General features: G+C 43.2%; 1 protein-coding gene across 4 annotated transcripts in view; it reads left to right on the top strand.

The window, feature by feature from the left end:
* The window catches only part of EGFL6 (EGF like domain multiple 6), a 68,269-nt gene extending 57,059 nt beyond the window's left edge, over positions 1-11,210 (top strand). For all 4 annotated transcript variants that reach the window (XM_034756935.1, XM_034756943.1, XM_034756921.1 and 1 more), the window contains 4 exons: positions 2,644-2,724; positions 4,253-4,339; positions 7,247-7,512; positions 9,377-11,210. In XM_034756935.1, coding sequence (XP_034612826.1) covers positions 2,644-2,724; positions 4,253-4,339; positions 7,247-7,512; positions 9,377-9,487 — 545 coding nt within the window. In that variant the 3' untranslated portion in view covers positions 9,488-11,210. The remainder of the gene's footprint in view (positions 1-2,643; positions 2,725-4,252; positions 4,340-7,246; positions 7,513-9,376) is intronic.
* Positions 11,211-19,570: the final 8,360 nt, after the last annotated feature.

Here is a 19,570-nt window from a genome sequence, read left to right as displayed (position 1 = left end):
TTGAATAAGGACTGGGAATGGCTGAGCCATTACAAACATTGAATCTATCTCCCCTCGTAAGTATTCTCACACTTCTTATCAAACTGTCTGTACTGGGCTATCTTGATTATCACTTCAAAAGGTTTTTTTTTTTTCTCTTACTTAATTGGCCTCTCAGAGTTGGTAAGACAACTCCCACCTGTTCATGCTCTCTGTATGTGTGTATATATATATCCTCAATATTTATTCCACTCTATATGCATCCGAAGAAGTGGGCTGTAGTCCACGAAAGCTTATGCTCTAATAAATTTGTTAGTCTCTAAGGTGCCACAAGTACTCCTGTTCTTTTTGCGGATACAGACTAACACGGCTGCTACTCTGAAACTTGCATGCATGTCTCCCAAGTGAAGGCGTACTGTATTCAATAAACAAATCATTCTGGTAGCTCCTGTCTTTAGTAAAATCACTTTTCTCTTCCCAGAGCAGGTCATACTGAAGTTGCTTTTTCAGTTTGGCAAGCGTTCTTAGAGTCTCAGCTCCTTTTGCTAACGGTGGGCCCAGATATGTGGAATGACAGTAAAATGTTTTTGCAGGCCTTAAACCCAGTCTCTATGTACTTGTTCCTAAGTAAAGAAACAGAATATATATATATTAGTCTTAGCTTGAGGTAAGATCATTATCCAAGTGATTTAAGCAATGATCTTGGTGAGGTGAAAGCTGCAAGTGCAACAAGAGAAGACAAGCACTTAGCAATCCATCAAAGTTCACATAGCATTTCGAAGGTCTCTCTTCTCTGCTCAGTTCAACACCTCTATAACTGTCTTTAGGGCCTATTTGTATGTGTGTGTGTGTGTGTTTTCTGATGGGTGCACAGGATTGTGGGATTGGTTCTTTTAGTAACAGCTGTCACAAACCTCAAGCAGACTTAGGTACAGGAAAATCTTTTTGTCATTTTGGCAGTAAGAGAGAGATTCAGAAGATGGTTAAGGCACTAGGGGCTCCATTCATTTAAGTAGGTGGTTTATCTTGATTTCAGTGGGACTCAAGTACATGCTTAAGTGTTTTGGTGAAACAGGCTCTAGATTAGTGGTACATACTTGGATCTAAACTACACCTCTACCCTGATATAACGCTGTCCTCGGGAGCCAAAAAATCTTACCGTGTTATAGGTGAAACCACGTTATATTGAACTTGCTTTGATCTGCCGGAGCGCGCAGCCCCGCCCTCCCAGAGCACTGCTTTATCGTGTTATATCCGAATTCGTGTTATATCGGGTCAGAGGTGTATATGTCATGTTTATGCGTGGGAAAGAAATAGTTTTTAAAACATTACAATGTAGGTGAACAATATAATCCTGAGGCACAGATAAGCGATTTTATAATTTCTGTACCTCCTGTTATCTGGCAGTGTGAAGGAAACCTGAAATTCTCCTCACTACGCTGCATGTGTTCTGTGGATGACTAGTGGACTCCTGCCTAGAGAACTGTCCAGCCAACACTGTTAATAAGCAATAATTCAAGGTTTTTTCCACTTAAAGTTGTACATTCAAGCTCTTAATGTTATCATCTATGCATTATTATATCCTCCATTACTGGAAGCTGAATTCTCTATCATGCCATTTGTGAGTAGTTGTACTGTTTCTATGTAGAGAGCTCCATGCCACCTGTCTTCTACAATAGCACTGTTCCTTTTCTAATAATCACTTAAAATAGTGCAAAACAACAACAGACTGTATCTCAAATTGTCAAAAATACTTATGGTACATCAGGCTGACAATCAGTTGAAAACAATCTATTTTCCAGTTCCCCAGAGCGGTGTAGATCATGCAGGTTGAAGGGAATTTGGCTCCATCTCTTGGGCTGATGCTGAGGAAAGCACCGTGACTTGTTTGAGCACCCCCTGTTGGACAGTGTATGGAACAACACTGATATGGATAACAGAGAACACATGCCTATCTCCAATGCTGCAGTAAACCTGCTCATTGATTCCAGACATCACAAAGAAGGCAGGGGTATGGCCCTCCCTTCCCTCTGCACTAGCCAGCGGAGCCAGCCAGGTTTGGAGGGGAGCATGCACTGTATCTTCTAACAGGTGGTGTCTCTGTAGATACAATGCCTCCTAGCGCTCCTACTCTGGCAGTGCACTTGCCACTGACCCTAATGCAGTGCTGCACATTCAAAGCACAACTGAGCCTACAATGTTTTATGGCTTTTGTGAAATTTTTAACATCTTGAGTTTTCTATGGCTACTGTTTTCAGTTTGCTGCCAAATCATGATGTCATTGACTTTGCTGTATCCCACAGCTTATGTGCTTTAATCACGGGGCTAAACATTGCGGCAAGAGGGGTCTGATCATTACGTCAAAAAAATGTTCATGGATACTTGACTCTGTTGCTCTTTCAGCTCCAGGGTAAAATATAAGGTGGTGGTCGTTTGCAGTTTAAATGCATTTCATTTGATAGCTTGGTCAACATTAAAAGTTTGTTGTTTTTTTTTTAAAGTTTAAAGTTGGTATATAACTGGTGCCTAGGTGTATGGGTTTGGTAGTGTTGCTGGTAAACATATTATATCATGAAACCTATATGATGGTAACTGATATGCTGAAACAGTTTAATTCTCTGCTCCCTGTAAATTATTTGGCACTGACAAGTTTTTTTTTATTAGTTCCTAAGGTTAAAGAAGCAGCTGCCTTTGGTTCTGTCCTGGCACAGAGAAAAGTTCCAGTATCAAAACCAGAGCAGGAAGGTAAATGATTATTCTTTGCTACAATATTGATTTTCTTTTGCAGTGTGTGTTTTCATGGCACCCTTTTTAACCCTACCTCTCCTGTTTCAAACCAAGCTTGTGGCTGCAAAGAACACCAGTAGTTGCTGGGACTTATAATGCATGGCACTGCAACTTTGCAGTAGGCAGAACATAGAAAAAGATGGGAGGGACCAAGGGTCAACAGGACCCACTCTGTACATGTAGTAAACTGATCATGTGTGATTTGACCACCTGATTTTCACCTGTTCAGCACTCCTGAGGAAAGTGAAACCAACTATCAATTACAAACATGATGTGGGGCACACTGGGAACGTCAGGAAGTTGAAGATATTTAAGGGCCTGAAGCTGAGAGGTGTGGAGAAAGCCCAAACCCATGTGGTGGGCTAGAGGGCTTGCAGGGGGGCAACTACATACTCAGTGCTGCCACAGGCCATGCTGTGTAGCTGGGGGAAAGGTCTCCTGTGGAGCTATTGAGCACTCAACACAGTTACTTAGGCTGGGCAGTGGGATGAGAATTTGGGGCTAGCTGAAGTTTGAGTGTCTTTCAAGGGTAGGATTTGAGTAAAAAATGACCCAGTGACATTTTACCAAATCTTAAAAATAACAAACAAAAACCCACCGTACTTTTTGTCTGAGAACAAGCGTGAGACATTTCAGCCCAAAGAATAATATTTTTTTTCCAGAAAGCTGTAATCCTGTGAAAACGGGCATTTACAGTAATGATAGGCACCAGAGATAATGTCTTCTGAATCCTCTCTCTCAGCCCCATAATAAAGTACATTAAAAGTATTGGAATGGTTTGGTTTAAAGCCACAAAAGCTAGTACACTCAGAGGAATGGCTGATACACCATTCTGAATCTGGCCCATTGTGCTTGTTTACTGCACTGGACAGTGCAGTTTTTATTTCATTTCTTCTAATTTGTACAAATTACAAAAACAGAATTAGAAAGTCTGTGTTGTGACAAACAATATGGTCGTTTTGGTAGGCCCTAAAAGTCAATAGATTAATGCTGTTTCAAACCAAGTGGTGCATGGGGAATGAGTTACAAACTCAAGGGCCCCTCACAGAGGATGTCATGGCTCTCTTTTAAATGGAAGGAGCTGATCAAAACTGCAGCAGTATCCTATAACGAGAGAGGTAGTTTCTCAAAATGGCAGGTCCCAGGTCATTCAAGGCTTTCCAGCTCAAAACTAACACTTTAAACTGCACTAGGAAACCAGCAGGCCACCTGTGAACAAAAAACAGCATGAAATCATGTGCTGGTGGGAGACTCTTGCAGTAACTAAACACCGCAGATGATATTAAGAGTTAAGGTAGGAATTGCTTCATTGATCTCAATGCTATACCTTTATCGGGTTTAATCTAGGTCAATGCTATTTGAATGCAGATTTGGGATAATTTTATTATTAACTGTTCAAACATAACTTCATAACAGAGTCACATCATAATATAGGGGATTGCCTTTTTTCTCTTTTTCCTCAAATGATGTTTTTCAGTTTTTTCAGTTGATTGCAGCTTCAGTCAAGGGATTTGTAACTGGAAACAAGATACTGACGATGACTTTGACTGGAATCCTGCTGATCGAGATAATGGTATTTAAAATATATATTGTTGCTAAGATAAATTTATAGTTTCTACACATGCACCAACTTTCAGCTTTCCTCAGGGGTGCTCCATTCCTGCTCTGCCCCAAGTCCTCGCCCCCATTCTGTCTCTTCCTCCAAGGCCCCACCTTTGCACTGCCTCTTCTTGCCCCCACTTCACCCCTCCCCTAAGTACCCGCCCCTTTCTGACCCCGCTCCTTCACCTCAGCACACCCTGCTCCTGTGCCTCCCGCCCACTGCTGAAGAGCTGACTGGCGGTGGGCAGGGGGCACGGGGGGAAAAGGAGAGGAGCTGCTCAGCGGGGCCAACCAAACAGCTGATCGGCAGGTGGCTGGTAGATGCTGAGCACCCACTATTTTTTCCCCATTGGTGCTCCAGCCCCGGAGCACCCATGGAGTTGACGCCTATGAGTTTCTAATCCAAAAATAAGAAACTGGCTGTAATCAGGTGTTGGAATTCCAATCAGTGTTTTAGGTTTGGGGGGAGGAGGGAAAGGTAAAAAATATTTTAAAAAAATAGAAGAGGGTTTTTTGGATGGGTGGGAAGTTGTTTTAATCTATTTTGGGGGCAATGGATGCTCCACAACCTATTTCAGCACAACTGACTTTAAATAAAGTAGTAAGAGAGACAAGGTATTAGAGATGTCAGTTGAGACTTTCGACAGACAGCTAGGAACTTAACCACACATCTCCCCTTAATTTCAAGTTTATAGTCATGTATATTGAAGACAAGTGACTGTGGTAAAAGTTCAGAATTGCCAAACACTACAAGTTAAGATAGCCAAGAGTACAGGTATTCCACTCCTGACAGAGAGATGATGGTAAGGTACTATTCAAAACCATATAACGTATAACAAATATTATTCCAGACCTTGGTAAAACATCACAAAACATTCTGTGAGTGCTACATGTGATTACTGTTCTTGTATTCAGATAACAAAAAGCATGGCTGAAGACATTACCTAAAGTGATTAGATATATTCTTGTTAAGATACAAAAAATATTGCAGAAGGTATCGCAACAGGGACCAGCTCACACTGTTGCTGTCCTATTGCTCCATGTTATAGGGTCCTGCCCCAGAGCAAACCCCACGGACACAGAAAGGTCTTGCTTGCCAGTGCATATGGCTAGATTATGGTGTTGCTGGGCTTTCCCCTTGGTGGCTCTGCCTGTTGGTCGCCTCTTCTCTCTCACAATGGCCTGTCTCTGTCTGGGGCTTCTGTGACCAGCCCTCCGGTCAGGTCAGTCCCCTTCTAGGGTATGCAAGTGCAGCTGTAACTGGATAGGCCCCAGGCTGGCTTCTCTCAACTGGCCTCTTCAAAGTCCCTTTGCCTGGCTTCCCTGGTCTGACAGCAAAGCCCTTCCAAATCAAACAGAATTTCACTCTCCTTTTGCAGAGCAGTAGGTCCCAGGGCTTGTCCCACGGCCCCTCCGTAGAACTCCAAAACTCCAGACAAGATTAAACATAACCCAACATCTTTCACCGCTCTCTAGGCTTGAGCCTCTCATCCCTTTTGGGCTCCTCCTCAGCTCCCTGTTCCTTCTGAACACTGGGCCCAGGAATGCCTCCCTGGATCCTGTTCCCTTGTTCTGGGCCCACCACAGGAATTAGCTCCTGTCCTGTGGCTTGGCTCTTCAGCCACAACCAAGCTCAACTGTTCACTTCCACAGCCAGTCCCTGCCTGCTCGGCTTCCTCCCTTTTTAAGCCCTACACCCAACTCAGGATAAGGCTAATTGTGCATGGCTGGCTAGCCCCAGGGCCTCTTGGCTCTTAAAGGCGCAGGGCATGCCACTTTGGCTATGTCTACTCTGAAATAAAAGACCCATGCCACAGCCACGACTGACTTGAGTCAGATGACTTGGGCACCCAGGCTGGGGGCTGTAAAATTGCTACGTAGCTGTTTGGGCTCAGGCTAGAACCCAGGCTCTGGGACCCTCCCCTCTCACCGGTCCCTGAGCTCAGGCTCCAGCCAGAGCCCAAATGTCTACATGGAAGTTTTACAGCCTTTCAGCCCAAGCCTCGTGAGCCCATGTCAGCTGACCCAAGCCATCTCGGGGGTTTAATTCCCTGTCACACACCACAATTTTCCCTCTGGACATTCTCTTCCTTGGACTGATTGGCCATTTGGTCCAGCTATCTCCTGTGCTCCCCCTCACAGTCTCTTCACCTCAGCCTCTCTCCACTTGGCCTTCATATCCTCTTCCTTCCTTCCTTCCCTTCCTCTTTCCCCCTCACCCTTCTCCCTTCTTGTGCCTTTCCATCTACAAATTCCCTCGCAGGAACACCTCATCCCAAAACAATGGAATTAATATGATGTTTGCTCCCAATCAATCACTCTATTTGCTTTGCTCCTGTGTTCGATCCCTTTTCCCTATTTTTTGTCAGTCTCATCTATTTAGATTGTAAGCATTTTGGGACAGGGACTGTTAATTACTCTGTCTATACAGTGGTTAGCACAATCAAATTCCAATGTTGTTTGATTCTAGGTATTACCATAATAAATATAATCAATAATGTTAAGAAAGAGAATATGTAGTGTCACTCAAAACAAATTTTGGATGTTTCAGACTGTTTACAAAACAGAGCGAGATTAACTGCTGTGCTGAGTCTTTATTTCCCTTGAAACATATAAGAAAACAAAATGCAAGTTTGTTCAAAGAATTGGCGTACGTATAGACAAAAGATTAGGCTATCTAATCCATCCTTCTAGCAGTGCAGGATTGTTCCCTACTTAGTATATTTTATGCTGTTTTTTGTAGGCTAGATTTTAGTTATTTAAGTGATGAAACTTGCACTTATTATTGTCTTGGCAAACTGTTATTCAATTTACTAAGAAAAATATTTCACAAAACGCAACAGAACGTATAAAGATGTCTGTTTCTTCCCCTCACAAGGTGATGGATATTATATGGCAGTTCCAGCCTTTGTGGGGCACAAAAAGAACGTTGGCCGTCTGAAACTTCTTCTGACTGACCTCAAGCCGAAGAGGAGCTACTGTTTGATTTTCAGTTATCGCCTTGCTGGAGACAGGGTGGGGAAACTCAGAGTATTCCTGGGCAGCCACATAAGTGCTCCTGCCTGGGAGCAGAGCAGAGGAAAAGATGAAAGGTGGAGGACTGGAAAAATAGAAATGCTTCAGGGAGCAGAGACTACTAAGAATGTAAGTAAAGACAGAAACCAATTACAATAACTAACACAATAGCTTACATTTCATCCTCACTGATTTTTAAGCATCCTATAGACCGTTTTGTAGGTATACCAATTACCAACTATAAAAGCCATCCCCAAGTTAGAAAATGGGAGCCATTTTATGCTAGCAACACTACCAAATAATTTCTAGGAGACAAAAGAAAGGAATAATATTCTCTTGAAACTTTGTTTTCATGTGCAATTTAACTAGAGAGAATTTAATTACCTGAGTTGCTCAGGATATTAAGAATAAGAACCTTATCCTTTTGTGAAAGTTCCATCAGATCTTTAATGATCACAACTAGTTGTGGCCTCTGATTTATGTCTCAGTGCAAAAAAAGGTATAAATATGTGCACTGAGAGATTATGATTTGTTACCTCCACCACAACTGCTTTTAAAGATTGAACTATGGCATAGGTGGTGAAGGGTCCTGCTTGCAACATTTCCTGATAATTTGATCGTGTGTGCAGAATGATCCTCATCATCAGATACCCTGGGTTTTGGGTGTTTGCATGAATGCCCTTTAATCAGGGAAGGGGGGAGGGGAAAGCTATCTAACGCAGTAGCAATCCTCAGTGTTTGTCCAGAGCCTGTATCCAGTGTGTGTTGACATGCTTACTAGTTTTATCTCCTTTAGTTAAGTTCATGATACATGTGGTGGTACCTCCACTCCTGATATTGCATACACACAGACTTGCTTCCTCCATATGACACAAACATACTAGGGGCCAGATTCTCTGTCCATATAAGCGGTGTTCTGTGCCAGACTGGAGGGGATGTGACTTTAAAGGTCAGTTTATCCCTCCTTTGCAACTTCTAGTTCCTGGAGCTGGTGAGGCAACGGGATGGTCCTGGGAATTAGTTAGAGCAGCCCAAACCCCATATCTCCAAGGTGTTATTCTGGCAGCTGTGGATCACCAGAATACATGCCAGTCCCAATATGGACAGGAGATGGATGGTGTAAAACTATTTTGCCAGCCCCCACCACCTTGGGATTCCCTTATTTAAAAAAAGAAAAGAAAAAAATAAGGAGAATCCACAGGTAGCCAGTTAAGCCAAGCAGGGGCCAGAACCTGCTCCAAGAATTGCAACGGGTATAATTAAGGTTTTCTCTTGACACTTCATGGTCAGATTCTCATTTAGGTCAAAGTCCCTTTACACAGCTTTGGAAGTGTAAAGGGCTTTAATGAGGACATACATTTCATCCGTGGCCACTTTAAGGCCCTTGTGCACTGTCAGGCCCTAAAATACTAAGACCCAGATCCTGAATGATATTTAGGCTTTTAACTTCAATTGATTTCAATGGAACTATTTCAGTAGAAGCTAGGAGCCTAAATATATTTTGAGGATCTGGGCCTAAATACCGTGTAGATAAGCACAAAGAAATATCTAAAATAAATATTGCACTCAATAACCAAACATACAAATAGAGGGAAAACTGACAATTGTAATGTCCCCAAAGAAAGGAATATACACAAACATCACATATCAGCAACATATATATTTGTTACTTTATTATAATGTATTCTTAGTTTTTTGAGAGAGACAGCATTTTGTTTGTACTATAACAATAGTAAATTCCATTATGAGAATCAATTTATTATTGTAGATTAGCATAGAGGACAATCAATCTAGGTCTAGTTCAGATATTATAAGAGTTATAAAAAGATCAAGGATTTAAGTAGATAAATCTTCCTGGATAGTGATAAGAATACAACTTTCAGTTGATACAGCATCTCAATCTAGTTAAATAACTTTGTTTCCTCTTTAACAGTGGTTAAATCTTCACATTTGCTACCTCCTCATAATTAATGCTTTTCCTTTCTTATGTCAGATCATTTTTGAATCAGAACGTGGGAAGGGCAAAACTGGAGAAATTGGAGTGGACACTGTAACTTTGGTTTCAGGCTTGTGCCCTAAAGATCACTTGGTAATGGATATCTGAGCTTGTTATTTCTATTCCTATATTAATATTTGCCTTACTAGTACTGTATTTTGTTACATCATGACAGATGGAAATAAATCTGGAAAATGTCTTGAACTTAATGCAATAATGCAAACTGACATGCACAAAGTGTGCAAAATCCTTTTAAGCACACATTTTTCTATCAGATATGCTAATACTTGCTTTGGGTCTAGCACTACTTTATTCTATAATTCAAGGTAAGGGTTTATAATGTATAGCGCTATTTGTCTTGCTTTTCTACAGTATGTATGCTTTGTTTACATGAAATTCCTTTTTAATTATGTCCTTATGTCTTATATTCCACTTTGTTCACTCCAAAGGAGCACAAAGCAGTATTTAAGAGAACTTTATTACCTCTAATGACATTTATGTGACCCGAGAACAACTTTTCTTCCCTAAGTGCCTCAAGTGTGATTACTAACAGTGATTATTAACAATATAACATTTTATCTCAAACTGTAATATTTATGTTTTAAGTGTTTTTAGGAGATTCAATTGTCCTGATTCTTCACTGTTACCTCTTGTGCAGTCATTTATACCTCTGTAAAAAGGGTGTCAAACCCTATATAGTGGCATGGCACCCCTTCTGGTCTGGTCTGGTCTTTGTCCACAGTTTTTTTTTAAATAGTCCCAGCCCTGATATTGGGCCGTACCCCCAGGGCTTCCTCCCTGGAGGCAATGGTTTCACCCTCTTGATCTGTTCTGGCTCCAACTCTCCTGCTGGGCCTCTTAGCTTTTCAGATCTCCTTCTGGGGGCTTATTGCTGTCCAGTTGTAAGCCACTTCACCTAGTGGCCTAAGGGGGGGATCCAGGCCCACCCACTACTCCAGTTCCCAGCCACACACCACTCGGTCCTTTTAATTAACTGCTTTCAGTTCCCTGGGCCACTTCCCTGCAGCCCCAGCCTTTACCGATGCCTTAGCTCAGGGGTCTTCTAAGTTCAGACCCAGCAGCCAGCCAGGAGTTATTCCTTGCTCCCCTGGTCCCTACCATCAGTGAGCTGTCTGTGATACTGCAGTTCCCTTTAGCCAGCTCGGAGCACCATTTGAACTCCTCTGGCTACAGCAAGGAACTGCCTTTCTCTGGCACTGAAGCTCCTTTTTATATGGCCCTCATTAGCTGCTCCCTGCAGCCTCTCTGATTGGCTGCTTCCCTCTGCAGCCACTCTAGCCCACTTGGAGGACCTCTTCCACTGCTCCTTTCCTGGGATGGGTGTGACAGGACCCTGAGGCCTCCAGCAGGGGGCCTCTGGGCCAAGTCCACCCAATCACACTGTACTATTCTGATTTTTACAACCACATTGTACTCACTTTTCACTGCTATAAATGACTATACAAAGGTGCAAGGCAGTGAAGAAATCAGGTACAATGTATTTTTCAAGTGAAGTAATATTTTTGGTGGGTTCACAGCATAAAAATGTGAAGTCTGTAGTTTACATATCTAGAAAATCTGACATCCATTTTCTCCTCCATTCACATAATTATTTGCCACTAAATTGATAGCAATTAACATGAGCATGGAGGAAAGAATATCTGATTTTGTTAGCCTGTGCAAATTTCTTACATTTTAATATGTAGATCTAAAATCTGCTCTATAGTAAGGACAGAGGGAAGCAGTCTTTTCCTTAAATGGATGGAAACAAGTTTCCAAGTGAAATCATGTATTTTATGTGTGTATTCATTGCTAATAAAATATGTGAAAAGTACACTTGTGTTGGTTTCTGAGTCACAGATATTGCTGCTGGAAATAATCCTCGTGTATTTCCTCTAATTTATAAATATCTACGTTCATCTTTAAAAGTTTATACTTACATGAAAAAGGAATGTCAAATGTTACACAAAAAAAACCCCAAAAAACAAAAAGACCAAAAGATGATCTGTCACTGATGTCTAAGTTATCTGACAGAACACTAGTATCTTATTATATATTGTCCTTCTTTGTGACATGTGAGTCCTGTATTCTCAAGTTTGATTTCCCTATAAACAAATCTCTGCCCTAAAGCCCAGGAATGTATGCAAGACAGCAAGTTTCAGGTTTGGGCTTTCCACTGATTCTACAGTTTATGTGAACAATTGATATGAGGGAATCATCGGGCAAGGCTATGAAATGTTTGTCCTGCTTTTGTAAACATGATCTTAATTTTTTCAATGATTTCCTGTGAAGTATTATGGGACTGTGAGCAGGGCAAGCCTCCCTGCCTAGCAGTGAGAGTCTGTGATGGCAGCCCCACTGAGTGGTATGGGGATGGGGGGAACCCGAGTCCTCCCACTCCACGGGCTTCTGACTTGTGAGCAGCAGCATATTATCGCCTAGGCCTAGGGCGGCAAATTTGCAGGAGCAGCAAATTTATAATAGCAGCATTTTTGTAATCATGGCATCAGGGACAACGTGATTCTACCAATCATAGTGCGTATTAAACCACCAATGACGGCACGACACCATTTAGTAAACATACTCGCGAGAATCCTAAATGTTAATAATATGATTGGAAGGAAGAAATTAAGCGGTTTTCAGTTTGGGATCCATGCGTGGTCCCACGCTATAAGTGAAATCGCGCTATACAAACGCGCATTCAAGCGAGGGTCTGCTGTACTTGTAATTTTATTTATAATAAATCTTGTAAATGTTCAACTATTTTAATGATATTTAGATTCATTTTAGTTCATACAAATTTGTAAAAAAAACCAAAGTTCATATGGGGCTGTGGCAGCAATTATTTCAGGTGCTACGAGAGGCAAAATCATTAATCCGCCGCTGCTTGTGAGCACCACAAGGCAGGTGTCCACTACCTGCAGTGTGGGTAATCCTGTCCCCTGGGTCTCTTCCTACCGCTCTGTCCCCCCTTGGAGCATGTCATGGCTTGTGTTGTCCCTGACAATCTGGTCCATGGGTCTCAATAGGCTAGGGAGTTCCAGCTCCATGCAGCAGACATCCCCTCCCCTTCCATGAATGCCCTCCCACTGTAGAACCTCTGTAACAATGAGCATAGATCTTCCTCTCTCCACCTACCACGCTGCTGTGCTAAAGAGGCCACCTTTTAATTCCCTCCTCCAACTGGAGCATGCCCAGCAGACCTGTCAGGATGGGTCTTCCCAGGGCAAGTTGTTCCTATGCCCTTATCTCCAGTGTGGGTTTATCCATCCCATCCCACCCTTTTTAGCATCAACCAACTGAAATCAAACACTGTTTTAAAAGGGCTTATTGGAGTTATTTTGTGTATCCGGATACACACACTGCTGGTTAATTTTCTCTTCCCAAAGTTAACAAGCTTTAAGAACACTCAGCTTACTCAATGGTGCATTTTCCCTTGTCCTCAAGTCAATGTTCTGTGGATACCTAATAATGGACATAAATATAGGAGGAAAACATAAGATCTAGCAAAGTGGAGAGATTAGTCATTCTAGAAGCTTTTAAAATGTTGATGACATTTAAATAAACCTATGAATGAGTTTGTCTATGCAGCAATATAGGGGATCCACTGACAGCAAGGGAAAGGTTAGTGTTAGAACCTCGACGGCTTCCAAAAATGGATTGCAATTTTCCATCCACTGAAGAATCATGAGTTCCAATGTACAGTACCTGATAAACATATACTTCTGAAGTTGCCCCTGAATCGCTGATCCCATGATTCCATTCAGGAGCAAGAACAGGAATAGAAGATGATGCCGATATTCCATAGAAATATTTCTTCCGTGAATAAAACCATTTGGAATGTCCAAAGCTGCGTGAGTCATTGCTGAGTGCATATAACTGCTCTAGAATCTGCTGACGCTGTTGCTACCCTAACCATTTCCAACAGATTTGTAGAGCACTTTCTGGTGCCCTGTGTATGGGGAAGATGTTGTGCTGTGAAAGAGGCTGTGGAAAACCAAATTCTATTCTAATCTATAACGAGATGCCTCAAAATTAAAAGTAGCTGTGAAGGCTCACACAAATCAAATAGCTGCTGAGCCGTTCTTTTTATTTCCTTTCTCTTGATTGTGAAGTAAGAACACACACAGCCAACACCTTAGCACTGTTGCAGCAACCACAAGGCTCTGCTTTCCACACTTGTGATACATAATTTGTAGGTTTCTCTTACCTAGGGCTTTACTGATCAGATTGCCAGTGCAGAGTTTTCAATTCTGTGACATTAATAACCTTGGTTGGAATTCTTTTAACCAGGCATCTGATATACTCAACCTCACAGATCCCGAACTATTAAAGAAAGGATTAGAGCTACTTTTAACATTAGATACATTTTAATATTTTCTTGTATAGGTAGTTGATTTGTCTGCCATGTTCTGGGTTTCCCAGTTATTTGCCATTCCCGTTATTTGCCATTTGTAGCTAAAGCAGGAAGGTGTGTGTGTGTGAGAGAGAGAGAGAGACCAACCAGGAGACTCTGTGCAAGTAGTAACAGTTCAATATCCCTATTTAAGTGGATATAGTACTTATGAAAGGTCACTTTTTAACAGCCTTGGAGACTGAAATTATTAATCTAGTCACAGAACAGATACAAAATGTGCAGGCAGTGGACGGGCAGTTCAGCATCGTAGTTAAATTGGTTTCAAAAGCAGTGTTGGGAGCTAAATTTAATATGTCTCACTAGCCACAGAAAGTCAGAGACTGAGAGTAAAAGCACATTAATCCAGGTAATTAATGACTACATTGTTACCATATGATTTATTTAGACTGTAAGCTGTTTGGGGCAAAGACTGTCTTTTTTGTTTTGTGCTAGGTGCTATGCAAACACACTGGAGGTCCTGGTCCATGATTAGGGATCCTACATGCTATGGTAATATAATTCAGTGAACTCTGTGGAATGAGTCTGGGGATTTTAGTTTCGTCATTTGTCTGCATCACAAAAACCACCATTATAACTGACATTAATTGGTAAGTTTGTTACCAATACCAGGGGAGAAACCATCAACTGAATGAGCATGGAGAATAAACTACCTCCTGAAAGAACCACTTCTAGCTCGGAGAACAGGATAGAAGCAAAATGGCAGAGCACTGTCATGCTTTAGAAGCAAAACTGAGTAGGTATAACTACCTTTTTAATTGTTATTTATCATAAATACCCTCCCTAAAGATGTGCTAGGCCCCCTGCCAAACAAAGATGTGATCTTTGACTTGAGCTGCTTACAAATTAATTTTTTACATGACATGAGCAGGAGCGCTGCCAGATTTTTTGCCACCCTAGGCGGCAGAAGGTGCCGCCCCCGAAATGCCGCCCCCAACAGAGGCAGCGGAAGGTCCCACCCCCGAAATGCTGCCCCCGACCGGGGAGGCCGAAGATCCGGCCGCCGCAGTCACCACCTCCAAATGTTAGTGCCCTAGGCGACCGCCTAGGTCGCCTAATGGGTTGTGCTGGCTCTGACAAGGGTGAATATGAAGACAGCAAGGGAAAGAGGACAGGAGCAACATCAGTATGATTGTGTGGTTACTCAGCAGCATCTAGAGCACAGAAAGACAGAGCAAGGAATTTGTAAGATAAACATAAAGAATAAGTAGAAGACTTATTCCTAACCTATGTATTACAGATCCAGAAACAAAGCCCAAATCCATTTAAAAAATCCTATTTATCTATCACTCTATAGGAAGTCTTCTCCAAATGAGCTAAAGCCCTTAGCCCAAATTTCCAGAGTACTGTAAATCTAGGGTAAGTCTATTGAAATCAACTAAAATTAGGCTGACTCTACATATCAATCAGTTACATCCAAACTTTTGGAGGAGTTCTGTTTTCTTGTGGTCCAAAAAGTTTTGGGTTTTTTTGTAAAATAGAATAAATGAGATGAGAGAAAATACATAGATGAGAAAGGAAAACTGTTACTGGTATATGTGTTACATAAATGTATACAGCTGAAATATTGTACTATATGCAACAACTATGCTGTGGCCACTTAGTCATTTCAATTGATTGTTCTCTGACCTACAGATGATAAGAAAATATTCCAATTTGTAAATTACTGATACTACATTGAATTTTAACCTAGATTTGAAATATACAGTTGAAATTCCATTTTAATAACTTTTTAGCTGCCATTGAGGCTCTCCTTAACTTTACTTACAGAAATGGGTCCAAACCACAAAATTACAACCAAAGCAAAGCTTCACGTCCTGTATTTTGGTTCAGACCCATTTATTTATTTTATACCCCAGTTTTATCAGCTGTTCTTCATACATCCATGGGGCACTCGCAGAGTTTAAAGTGATAATAGGATCAATAACTGGTGCCCTATCAAATTCACGGTCCATTTTTGGTAAATTTCACGGTCATAGGATTTTAAAAATCATAAATTTCATTATTTCAGCTATTTAAATCTGAAATTTCATGCTGTTGTAATTGTAGGGGTCCTGACGAAAAAGGAGTTAGGGGTGTTACAAGGTTATTGTAGGGGGGGTTGCGATACTGCTAACGTTACTTCTGCTCTGCTGCTGGTGGTGGCAGCGCTGCCTTCAGAACTGGGCAGCTGGAGAGTGGCGGCTGCTGGCCAGGAGCCCAGCTCTGAAGGCAGAGCCGCCGCCAACAGCAGTGCAGAAGGAAGGATGGTACGGTATAGTTGTGACAGGTTGGACCCTTTAGGATGCCACCTGGTGTGCTGAGAGATCACTGAGCCCGCCTGTTATGCCAGCCTGGGACTCTTTCTACCTGCCTTGCTGAGCCAGGCTACTAAGCCTCCTTCAGCAAACACGCAGGCAGGGCCCCACCCAACTGCAACATGAAACAGACACTGAGATCAATCCTGGGAAGGTTCAGCTTAAGGGACTTGCCCCAGCACTCAGGTGTCCACCTCTCTTGGAGTGCAGACCCAAAGTATATTACGAAATCCGCCTCCTCCCTCAATGTGGAGAAAGGTATGCACAACTGCTCGCCCTCCCCCAGTTAAAAATTGCATAAACTAGGTTTTATTATAAACAAGAAATAAGTTTATTAACTACCAAATGTGGATTTTAAGTGAATATAAGAGACAGAACAAAGCAGATTACTAAGCAAATGAAACCAAACACGCAAACTAAGCTAGTTTCACTAAAGGAATTGGTTACAAATAGTATTTCTCACCCTAGATATTGTTACAGGCAGATTACAGAAAGTCTTGAAAGGCAGCTCCACTGATCTCCCTCTTGAGACCTCAGGTATTATAACTGACAAGCTAGACACCTTTCCAGCTTGGGTTCAACCCTTCTCCCCTCATTTCAGTTTTTTGTTTCCAGGTCTTTTTAGTGTCTCTTAGGGTTGGGGGGCAGAGCAGAGCACCAGGATGATGTCACTCCCCTGCCTTATATAGCTCTTGTGTAAGGCGGGAACCCTTTGTCTTCTAGTGGAAAACTACTGGCATTCCAAAAGGAGAGGAGGGGTATCCAGTCCCAGGTGACTTGGACCCATGTCTCTGCAGGGCTGTAGCAGCCATTGCTCCTAGGCTGTCTCCAGGGTCCACAGGAAGACTAAGCCCTTTCACAGTCCATTGTCTCTGCTAATGGGCCATTAGCCCTGTCTGGCTTTTCCACTGTTGTACCTGAAGGGCTGGTTGGGGTTGACACCCAAAGTAACACATTTGAAATACAGACACATAGTTAATATTCCTAACTTCAGATACAAAAATGATACAGGCATACAAATTGGATAATCACATTCAGGAAATCATAACCTTTCCAATGATATCTCACATGAGCCATCTTGCATAAAAGTATATCTCAGTTAGGTCATTTATATCATAAGGATATTTTCATAAGGAATATGGAGAGAAACGTCATAATGGTATTGCACCCATACTTCTGCGCTGTTGCCTGCAGAGCTGGGCCTTCAGTCAGCAGCCACCACACTCTGGCCATCCAGCTCTGAAGGTAGCAGAGCAGAAGTAAGGGTGGCATGGTATGGTATTGCCACCCTTACTTCTGTACTGCTGCTGACTGGGCTCTGCCTTCAGACCTGGGCACCCAGCTAACAGCCGCCACTTTGGCCTTGGCTACACTTGCAGATGTACAGCGCTGTGAGTTAAACCTGACTTCATGCAGCTGAGTAGGGAAAGCGCTGCAGTCTGTCCACACTGACAGCTGCCCAGCGCACTGTTGTGGCCACATTTGCAGCAATTGCAGCGCTATTGGGAGCAGTGCATTATGGGCAGCTATCCCACAGAGTACCTTTTCCCATTCTGGCACCATGGGTTGTGGGAAGGGGGTGTGGGTGCGGGGGATTCTGGGTCCTGTCCCAATGCCCTGTGATGCATCGCTTCGCATCCCAGAAATCCCTTTGTTTCCGTCCACCTTTGGTGCCATCTTTCAACGGTTTCTGTGCAGCACGATCTGTCTGCGGGAAATGGAGTCCGAACTGCTGAGGCGTATGCTGACGAGTCTCGCCAGCATGTCACGTTTGGCTGTCAAACTATTCCTTAAGATCCAAAGTGAGTGTGAGGGTGAGGAGTCTGACGATGCTATCGAGCCGCGTAATGCGTAAAACACGAAATTGCGTGTGTCATTCACGGACATGCTCAGCACCGTGGAACTCCGCTTTTGGGCTCGGGAAACAAGCACCGAGTGGTGGGATCACATTGTCATGGAAGTCTGGGATGACGAGCAGTGGCTGCAGAACTTTCGGATGAGAAAAGCCACTTTCATGGGACTGTGTGAGGAGCTCGTCCCCACCCTGCGGCGCAAGGACACAAGATTGAGAGCTGCCCTGCCAGTGGAGAAGCGGGTGGCTATTGCAATCTGGAAGCTGGCAACTCCAGACAGCTATCGGTCAGTTGCAAACCAGTTTGGAGTGGGAAAGTCGACCATTGGAATCGTGTTGATGCAAATTTGCAAGGCCATTAATCGCATCCTACTCAGAAGAACCATGACTCTGGGTAACATGCAGGAAATAGTGGATGGCTTTGCACAAATGGGGTTCCCTAACTGTGGAGGGGCGATAGATGGGACGCACATTCCTATTCCGGCACCACCCCACCTAGGATCCGAGTACGTTAATCGGAAGGGGTATTTCTCTATGGTTCTCCAGGCGCTTGTGGATCACCGTGGGCGTTTCATTGACATTAACACAGGCTGGCCCGGAAAGGTGCATGATGCACGCATCTTTCGGAACACTTGGCTGTTCAGGAAGATGCAGGCCAGGACTTTTTTCCCAGAGCGGAAGATCACGGTAGGGGAAGTTGAAATGCCCATTGTGATCCTTGGAGATCCCGCTTACCCGTTAATGCCGTGGCTCATGAAACCCTACACAGGGAGCCTTGACAGCTGCAAGGAACGGTTCAACTACAGGCTGAGCCGGTGCCGAATGACTGTGGAGTGTGCCTTTGGCCATTTAAAGGGCCACTAGCAATCTCTGTATGGGAAGCTGGACTTGGCCGAAAACAGCATCCCCACAGTTATATCCGCGTGCTGTGCCCTCCATAATATTTGTGAAAGGAAGGGTGAAAGCTTCATTCAGGCATGGACCTCCGAGGTTCAACACCTGGAGGCTGAATTTGCACAGCCAGAGAGCAGGGCTATTACAGGGGCCCAGCGCGGGGCTGCAAGGATTAGGGATGCCTTGAGGGAGCAATTTGAGGCTGAAAACCAGCAGTGATATCTCGTGCCCTGCACGGGAGTGAAGTGCAGTAGTTTCAATCTTTAGGAATCAGTGTCTGCTAAGCAGACAAGCAGACTTGCAGTGTCTGTTTATTTCCTGGGCTAAGGAGTCTTTTACTTTATGCAATAATAAAGAATGTTTTGAAAGCCAAAGAATCCATTTATTGAAAAGAAAAAAAAAGTATTTATTGAAAAGAAACAAGGGAGTGGAGTGGGGAACAAGTGGGGAACAGTACAATCACAGATTCGCGTATGTCCTGTCTGGTGTGCTGTGCAGTTAGTGCAGCACTTCAGGACAGCTATACTGCATGGTGATGGGGGTTGAGTGCAGAGGGTAAGGGTCGTGGTTTTCAAGGCTGGGTGGTGAAGATACTGGTGTTGGAGGCAGCGGGTGGCGTGAAGAACACAGAAGTTGGGGAAAGTGGGTTGGAGGTGACAGGGGGTCACAATGGAAAGAGTTTTGGGACAAGGGCTGTAGGGGGGGTGGCGTTTGTGTTTGCGGTACTGCTCCTC

Source organism: Trachemys scripta, chromosome 1, assembly GCF_013100865.1.
Source record: "Trachemys scripta elegans isolate TJP31775 chromosome 1, CAS_Tse_1.0, whole genome shotgun sequence".
NCBI lineage: Eukaryota > Metazoa > Chordata > Testudines > Emydidae > Trachemys > Trachemys scripta.
This window is presented reverse-complemented; position numbering and strand designations above follow the sequence as displayed.